The sequence below is a fragment of the Vipera berus genome (assembly GCF_964194415.1).
Source record: "Vipera berus genome assembly, chromosome: 2".
NCBI lineage: Eukaryota > Metazoa > Chordata > Lepidosauria > Squamata > Viperidae > Vipera > Vipera berus.
In genome coordinates this window covers 219077287-219086447 of record NC_138203.1, presented here as the reverse complement: position 1 = coordinate 219086447, position 9161 = coordinate 219077287, and the positions used below count along the sequence as shown (strand labels likewise).

At 40.2% G+C, this 9161-nt stretch overlaps 1 protein-coding gene across 1 annotated transcript; it reads right to left on the bottom strand.

The window, feature by feature from the left end:
- Positions 1–5496: 5496 nt before the first annotated feature.
- LOC308662904 (acylamino-acid-releasing enzyme-like) lies at positions 5497–9161 on the bottom strand (the record flags this gene model as incomplete). Its single annotated transcript, XM_081319048.1, has 4 exons — positions 5497–5644; positions 6273–6399; positions 8362–8482; positions 9129–9161. The coding sequence occupies 4 exons, from the start codon at positions 9159–9161 to the stop codon at positions 5497–5499; spliced, it is 429 nt and encodes a 142-aa protein (XP_081175174.1).

Genomic DNA, 9161 nt, shown 5'->3' with positions numbered 1-9161 from the left:
TTTTTTTTAAATCATGCTACTACCATGCCTCATGAACTGAATTTTACACAATTTCTAACAGTGTAGATTTCCACTTTGTTTCCAAAATTTTTGATTGTTTTCACTTTTTTTCTGACACAAATGCTTTATGATTAATAGAATTAAGAATGATCCATCTGGAAGTAGCAGTATAAACGTGGGTAGGGAGTTAACGTGATAACATCTTGCCCCAGATTAACAAATGCACATAAGAAGTATTTTCTATGTAATGCGAAGTTATCCTTGCACACCCACAGCATCTGTTATGGGGTCATTGAATATTACCTATTCAAAGTATGGGAACAATGTATAGAAACTGCACTTATAAAAGAGGCAAAATATCAAGGGCCATATTAAAGCTCAACTGAACAGAACAGTTTCCAAGACCCAGCCTAGCCTCCCACCCTGAATATTTCTCTTTAAATATGCTTCTGCAAACCAAAAGACAACATAATAGTTCTTTAGTGGACACCTGGGATATTGTTTTTGTCTTCTTCCCAATCTAACTTACCAAGCTGCATTATACTAACCTGCCCAGGGGAGAGGTGCCCTGGGATGTCTTCTAGCACTGAAACGTCACTGGTTTCAATATTCAACACACATAACACAGGGACACTTTTGTCCCCCAGTGCCTCTCCCCAGTTGTCATTGTACACAAACCGCTCATTCTAGAATGTAATCAGACCAATTAGTATTTTAGAGAGCTATATATCTGTAGTCCTTCACAAGACAGACAAAGACTAAATACAAATACTACTACAATTGTGTTGGGATTGAAAGGATTGAACTGTGACATCACCATTGCCTGGGAGAGGCCCAGTTGGGGGCTCCTTTCACATCCCAGTTAAGCTGCCCATTGAAGTAGAACCCATCTATTTGGGATCACCCGTTTTCGAACTGCTAGGTTGGCAGTAGCTGGAGCATATAACAGGAGGTCACGCCATTCCGTGGTAACAATTGGATCTCAAACGCGGGCCTCCCAATCACCAACCCAGTATCCTATCTTCATGAGCACTCCTTTTACTGAATATAAATTATAGCTTCCCCCCCCCAAGGCTTGATGCATGAATCACACTAGTAAGTCTGGATAGTGGTCAAATTTGAAATCTAAAATTTGCAAATTATTTTCTAGAAGCCGAGCACAATGATGCAGTGCTGTGATGAATTTTGTACAATTCTTCTTGAGCTTACATTTGCCTCTAGATACATGGAGAAATTCAACATGCAATGGGCCAAAAGAAAGGTTTTATAATGTTCTTATTACAGTAATTAATGCTTCGATCAGTTCTTGGTTGATTGGTTATTTTAACAAATTCCATGCAAGGTTGTTTTTGGAGATGACTTGGAAGCTGCAGCTGATAAGAATGCAGTGGTAATATTGTTAGTAGGTCAACCTGTTGAGCCATGTCTATTTTGAAGTTGCTGCACGGGTTACCAATAAGCTCTTGGACCGTAAGATACTTGACATAGTTCAGTTATTTGAATAAATAAAACAAATAAAAAGAAAGGTAAACCTTTATGGCTTTCTTTATTTACCTCCAGCCCTTCAGTGAATTCCTCTTGAGAGAAATATTGTTGTTTTGCAGAGTGCCTTCTCTCTGCAACATACACAATCTGATTTTCTGAATTGGACCAAGCAAAGCATCGAAACTGCTCTGTGGTAGGATAGAAATAGGAAATAACATGTGTAGGTACAAGTTTGCAGGATCACCTGACCAAACTAAAAAAAGCTAGCAGAATTTATATGCTGATTGTAAACTGTGGGTCACAAGTTGCCTGAATTGATGTTTTCAAAACCACGAAAGGGAACGAACATTTGATTCCTGATTCATATATCTAAATCCTAATGTGATTTGTTTAATTTGCACTTAGCTGAATCTACCCACTGTGGCTTGTGAAGCAAGGATTGCACATTAACACAATTCATAAATTTAGCCAGTAAAATGAATAAACAAATTATGGCTTAACGTACTGTATGAGCATTTATTGTAATCCACAATCTTTAAACTGAGAAGTATGGTAAAAACAGCACCCAGTATACTTACCAAAACAACAGGAGAGGATCCAGATCATCATTTTGTTATGTTTACTAATATAATGAGTTATTGGACCTTAAGCTTTTGGGGGCCAACAGCCCAGAATAAAGGTTCCAGGATTATACATAGGTTACAAGCATTTAAAATGGATTATGTGCATTATGCAGTTTAGAAGGCAATTACATAGGCAGTTACTTAACAATAGACTAAAGGTAAGAAATTAGATGAGATTGCAATATTTTTAATAATTACGTACAAAGTTCGACTCATTTCTTTGTCATAATAGGAATTGTTGTGATAAGAGTGAGTTTCAATTGTCATTTGTCCTTGAGATACTGTATCTCCTTGGTTACCTGGAACTTCTATCTGCATCAAAAGGACCCCTTCTTTTACTGTATTTAGCACTATTTTACAGAATTCTAAGCATTTAAGATAGCTTTGAAGCTAAAACATGCTATGAAACCAAGTTATATCTATCACTTATGGCAAAGGGATTTTTCTCAGGTTGCAAGTGGATCTGTTTCACGCACTAGAACTTTCTTCCAGAGAAATGGTATATAGATGTTTTAAATAAAGCAAGTAAATGAAACAATACAACACGATAGCAGTTCCTACTATCCTTAAATGATTATGGCTGTTTCACTTAGTTTTAGTATATTGTTGGTAAAGACAAACAGTAACCAAAGTTGAAAATTACCATGTGCTTATACAACTATTGTAATTTATGTTAAATTGTGCCTTTTGTAAGAAAAGACTCTTTTCTTATAAATAGACTATTTTATGCAAATGTTTCATGCTTGTCACATTTTAAAGAACTCAGGGTTTTGTTAACTGAGAGGTAGCATGTTCAGTAAAGACAGAGAAGAAATCTCAAGTAACATAGCTTGGCTTTTGAGGGCTTGCATTCTAAACTCTGGTTTATAACATTAAAGCTGTGTAAATATGGCCTATCTTGTGGTGTAATTAGAGAATTCCTCATCCCTTTTTTAGAAGCAAATGCTGCTTCTCAACTACCACTATTTCTTTGACACCAGCCAGAAATATTGAATTCATTCTTTCTGTAGCAACAGGAAGAGGGAAGTTTTTATTTTATGCAAAGGACTTAAAGATAAATTAATGGATTACTGTATGAAAATTGGTGTTTAATGAGGGGACTTGAATGAAGTAATTTGTTCAAGAAAGGCTAGAGCCTCTGAGAAAGTTATCTGGAATATTTGGAATTTAGCAATAGAAGACAATTTTGAAATTGAACTATGTACGTGTAATTGTTAAAATGTATAAACTTTTATTGAAACTTGAAGTGAATGTATGATAAAATGAGCTAAGAACTCTGGAACCAATATACATGCAGTGAGAAAATATGTGGTTAAATTATCTAAAACTTACATTTTGTTATAATCTAAAAGAGATTATTTTATAAAATGATGTACCACTTACATATTGGAAAATTGTCTAAATTATGTAAAAGATACTTCACGTTTATGTTAGAAATATAGACAACATGAAGGATCATTTTGTTATGCCTGGTAGATTTGTAAAAAAAGACAAGAATTTTTTGTGTTCAAATATATATGATTATACAAAATAATTTAAAAGTCAACATTCAGTTGAAACCAGAACTTTTCTTTCTGGCCTGAAATAATAGACAGCCAATTGGAAAAGAACCATGGAAGTTTTTTAAAAAAATATAATTACTGGTACGAGACTAGACTCTGAGATATCCACAACAAAGGAATAGTTGGTGAAGATAAACTAGCAGAGTTGGAAAAATTAAGTTGTTTGATTAGAGGATAAGCAATGCTATATTTATCAGTGGCTGAAAACTGACAGCTGACAGAGACAATTCAAGGTTGCTTTCACCAGTGGCTGACCATTCAACCCTGGATAACCTTTTTCACTTCTAGGCACCTCACCTTCTCGACTGGCCTGAAGCTCTAGAGAAACCCAAAAGCTTACTTGGCCCCCATCAACCTTCCATAATTTATCAACCATGTATTGACACCCCCCTCAACTTTTATTGACCCCCTTTTGAGCTTCAGACGTTTATCAATTCCTTGGATAGTCTGGTTGACTCTTGGGGATCAATACTGACTACTTTGGGGAACCCTGGTCTAGACCTATACTTGCTGTGAAAAAAATTAACCTGCATGGCCAGGGAGATTTGTGTTTCGCAAAATATAGCACTGTAGCCGGATTAACACAATTAACTTGACAAAGCAGCAGGAAAGTATGGGTGATATTCATGGCAGGATTTCACCCAGTATCCGCTACCAAGATCTGAAAGTCTGCAATCTCCAGGCTGCAATAGCCAGCAAAGCTCTTTACAAAGACCACCATCCGCGGAAAAGGTAAGAAAAAAGAAAGTATACAATACTAGACAGCTAGGAGAACTCATTCTGGCACTGGGAAAGGGATGTTACCAGGAAGAAGGAGCATGATCAAGTGCTATGCTGGTAGAGAGCAGAGCTCACAGGACTGAGGAAGCACCACTGCTAAGCCTGCAGAGAGCAGCATGCGGCCAAGCCTACTATTACTGCCCTTACCATCTGTGTACACCTTGCCATGTTTATCCAGCGCTGTGAGATTGATATTTCTTACCCTCCCATTGTTGCTCCAAACCTGCTGGGACACAGAAATCAGTACAGGGCAAAACCTGCCACCACACACTGAGGCCAAAGAATCAACAGGCTCATCAGAATTCTCCCTCCTGGTTCTACTGGTATCACTGAAAAAGTTGTGAATGATGAGGGGCTCCAAGGAAATGAAGGATGACTGTGAATTAACACAGAACTACTTGGAATTCATTTTCCTACTAAGATCTGTAACTCTAGGTCAGGGGTGTCAAACTCAATTTCATTGAGGGCCGCATCAGCATTGCGGTTGCCCTCAGGGGGCCGGGTGGGTGTGGCCTGGGTGGGCATGGCCTACTGGGTGGGCGTGGCTAGAGTGCGTATGGCCTACTGGGTGGGCATGGCCAGCTCTACAAGGGTGCCTATGGGGGCCTGGGCAGGAGTGGGACAGATCTGAGGGTCTCTGGCAGAAGGAGGGTCTCTGGGCCAGGGCCAAGGCAGTGGGGGCCGTTCCCTCACTGTTTCCAGGATGGCTTCACGGGCCACATGAAACCACTTTGCGGGCCGGATCCAGGCCCCGGGCCTTGTGTTTGACATGTCTGCTCTAGGTAGAACAATTACCTTTCATAGTGGGACAAGCATGATTTATATTCCCAGTACATTACTGTAAAGGACCAGTTTCCATATATATTTGACCCTAGCTTTGCAAACCTTATACAAATATCTTAGATCAAAGCCCAGCAACTACAGTATAGGGTTCATTAAGCAAATATTTTATTTGTCCCTATTGAATCTCCTGAGTCTGTATCTGACTTTTATGTTATAGCTAAGGCTGCTATACCTATACCAGTCAGTTTCAGCATGCAACATTTTCAGTGCTGTCCTTGCTCTTTGCAGTAAGAAGAAACAGCCGTGAATAGCATATACTTTACCTCCAGAACCTCCTGTTTCTGCCCCATTTCCAAATAATGGGTGAGAATGGCTTTATACTTCCCAGTGGGAGACATTCCAGTCAGCAGCCTACATAACAAGAGAAAAGAGGGTGCCACATAAACAGGAGAGCCAACTTGGAAGCAATTTCCCAGAAAAGCATACAGGTAAGTCTATTCCTTTCTATCTACTTTAGAGATCCAAAGGGGAGAAAATTCATGGTTGATGCCTATGCAATCCTATAACCCCTACCACCTCTGGCCAAAGAATTTCAGGTAGCTGAAAGCCCTTTGCTGTGAACCTGAATGAAGTGTAATCAATAGAAATTGGACCGGTGCAACATGAAACTAAGTGTGCTCGCAGTTAATGGCAGGGAGAAATAAGACTTTGGAACTCTTATCACCCATCTTCATGGTTAAGAAAAGCTAATTATCCTTACTCTAATAACTTTTCTACTGTATCTGATTAAGCATAAACTACAGTAAGTGGTGGCCAAGGTGTTTCAGGGTCTACCTTACTTCCACCGTTTGTATCCATCCTATGAAGTCAGATAGGGGGAGAACGCTCTGGGTATTTTTAGTCTTTATCAGCAAACAAGAGTTGTATTTGTGAGACGGGCGACCATGTAAATTGATTTAAATAAAATAAAATAATAAAATAAGCTGAGCAGGAACTTCTAAAGGAGAAAGACATGAGGAAACATAGATGTTTTACATACAGATTGTGAATCTCAGCTGGCATACCAACAGGAGTAACAGAAAGAATTGCTCTGCTATCATGGTGAAGGATATATTGGCGACTGAATCGCAGTTTCTGATGGCGCTCCAGATCTGGGTGGCGCCACTCTGCAGAAAAGAAGGAAGTTGAGTGAGAAAGCTGATGCGTGCCCAGATTTCTGGAATATAATATTGTTGTCTTTGAAGTGACTAATATTTTATACTTTACCATTTTTTTACTTCAAATATATTTTTAAAAAGTAATGTGATAGCCCGCTTAGAAATATGGCATAGTTATGACTGATGATGTGCCATCAAATCAATGTTGACTCAGTGAACATATCAATAGATTTTATCCAGAAAGTACCATCCCCAACGGGTCTTCCAATGGTGCATCCATTACCAATACAATTCGGCCTTTATTAGATACCTTTTCTCTTTTGATATCTCTGATAACTCAAATGAAAGTGAGAACTGAGTCAGGCTAGTCTGATACTGTATTGTTCTTATATGAGCTGCTAGGTCAATTGGACTTGTTGTCTTGGTTGTGGTAGAAGTTCAGACAAGAAGCTATACTGTTTCATATTTAACAAGCTTTGATCTAAACTCTAAAACTCAGCTTCTCTAAAGCCGGGAGCATTTAGTCTTAAAAACCTACTTGAGGAAATGAACAGTAAAGTGATTAGGTGCCCTCTAGTCATTTCTGACTCCTAGTGACTACACAGATAGATCTTTTCCATGACGATTTATCCCTAATCTGGTCAATCAAGTCTCCCACAATGCACTCATTGCCACTATAACTTAGTCCATCCACTGCTTGTTGTCCTCTTCTTCTCTTTCCTTCCACCTTTCCAGAAAGTTGAGTCTTTGGATATGTGTCCTAAATAGAATAATTTGAGCATGATCATTTGTCCCTCCAATAAGAACTGTGGGCTGATTTGTTTGATGATCCATTGGTTTGTTTTCTTGTTTTCTTGGCCATCCGTGGTATTCTTCTGCAATACCAAAGTTCAAAGGGATCAATATTCTTCCTAACCTGCTTCTTTAAAGTCCAACTTTTACTTCCACAGATGTCACAGGCTGCACAATTTTGATCTTTGTTAAGTACATTGTGGAATTTGATTATTATTTTCCAAGACCTTCATGGCAGCTGCACCAAGTGCTAGAATACAGCCTGTTTTTTGACTGATTGTTCCTTTACTATTGATGGTTTATTTTAAAAGGTAAAATCTCTCTACCACCACTTTGATACTTTCGTTGTCAATTGTAGGACTGGTTATTCCACCCGTTGTCATTAGTTTGGTCTTCTTTATATTTAATTTTAATGCCATTGTTTTGTTATGCTCTTTGACTTTTAATATTAGATTTACAGATCTTTGCATTTTCAGGTGTTAGGGTTATCAATAAAGTGGATGTGACAAAACAAAATTAACACTGGAGATAAACCTACATTTTATTTTCCTACTCAACTCACAATCACAATCTCCCCTCCTCAAGATTCCGTCATCCTCAGTCACAACTACAGAAGGCACAGGCTGGACAAAGTTTCTCCAACTAGTAGATTATTCATCAGTTTGGCCTTCTGCCAGCCCATTTTCCCATCTGTTTGCAAAATGCAAAAAGTATTTCAAACGTTACCTCGTTCGTGGTACCGTAGTTCAAGAAGCCGGCAAACCGAGGGAACCTGAAAGCTATCCCTCTCCCTTCCTAACATAAACTACAGGTAGCCCTCGACTTACAATCACAACTGAGCCCAAAATTTCTGTTACTAAGTGAGACACGGTTGTTAAATGAATCTGGCTTCCCCATTGGCTTTGCTTGCCAGAAGGTTGCAAAAGGTGATCACATGACCCCAGGACACTGCAACCGTCATTAATATGAATCAGTTGCCAAGTCTCTGAATTTTGATCATGTGACCATGGGGGGATGCTGCAACGGTCGTTAAGCGTGAAAATTGGTCATAAATCCCTTTTCCCAGTGCTGTTGTAACCGAACAGTCACTAAATGAACTGTTGTAAGTCGAGGACTACTTGTACTCTGAGGGTCAGGACCGGCGGAGTAAGAAACAGGGACTCTAGTGAACTGGCTCACCCGTGTAGAGGGGCAGGCACTTGGCGCCACAACGGGCAGCAACCTCGGGTCCGACGCTGGCATAAGTGACCGAGGGAAAGCAGCTGACTTCCTGGTACATGGCCCCGATTCGGCCAGACAGCTGGGGGGGGAGAGAGAGAGAGAGGGAGAGAGAGGGAGAGAGAGAGAGAGAGAGAGAGAGAGAGAGAGAGAGAGAGAGAGAGAGAGAGAGAGAGAGAGAGAGAGAGAGAGAGAGAGAGAGAGAGAGAGAGAGAGAGAGAGAGAGAGAGAGAGAGAGAGAGAGAGAGAGAGAGAGAGAGAGAGAGAGAGAGAGAGAGATATCAAGCCTTGGTGGAGCAGTGGGCTAATGCCTCCTTAAGTAACACCAGCTGCCTGCAATTATTGCAGGTTCGCATCCCACCAGGCTCAAGGTTGACTCAGCCTTCCATCCTTCCGAGGTAGGTAAAATGAGGACCCAGATTGTTGGGGGCAATTAAGCTGACTTTCTAATAATGCCGCTTGGGGTGTGTGTGAAAGCCCTAATAAGCAGGCATATACATAGAATGAAGGCTACTGCTAAGCTTGTAAGCCGCCCTGAGTCTTCGGAGAAGGGCGGGATATAAATGGAATTAAAATAAAAAATAAAAAAATAAATAAGTGGCCAAGGCAGCAACGACGAGTTGGGGGGGGGCCTCCTTAGGAGCTGCTCCCCCGTTTCTTCTTCCCCGTCCCGGGCCAGTTCTGCCTCCCTCCCTTCCTTTACACTGCCCTCCTCAAAGTCGCCCTACCGCTTCTCTCGCGCCTTCCGAGCTGCACGCCAT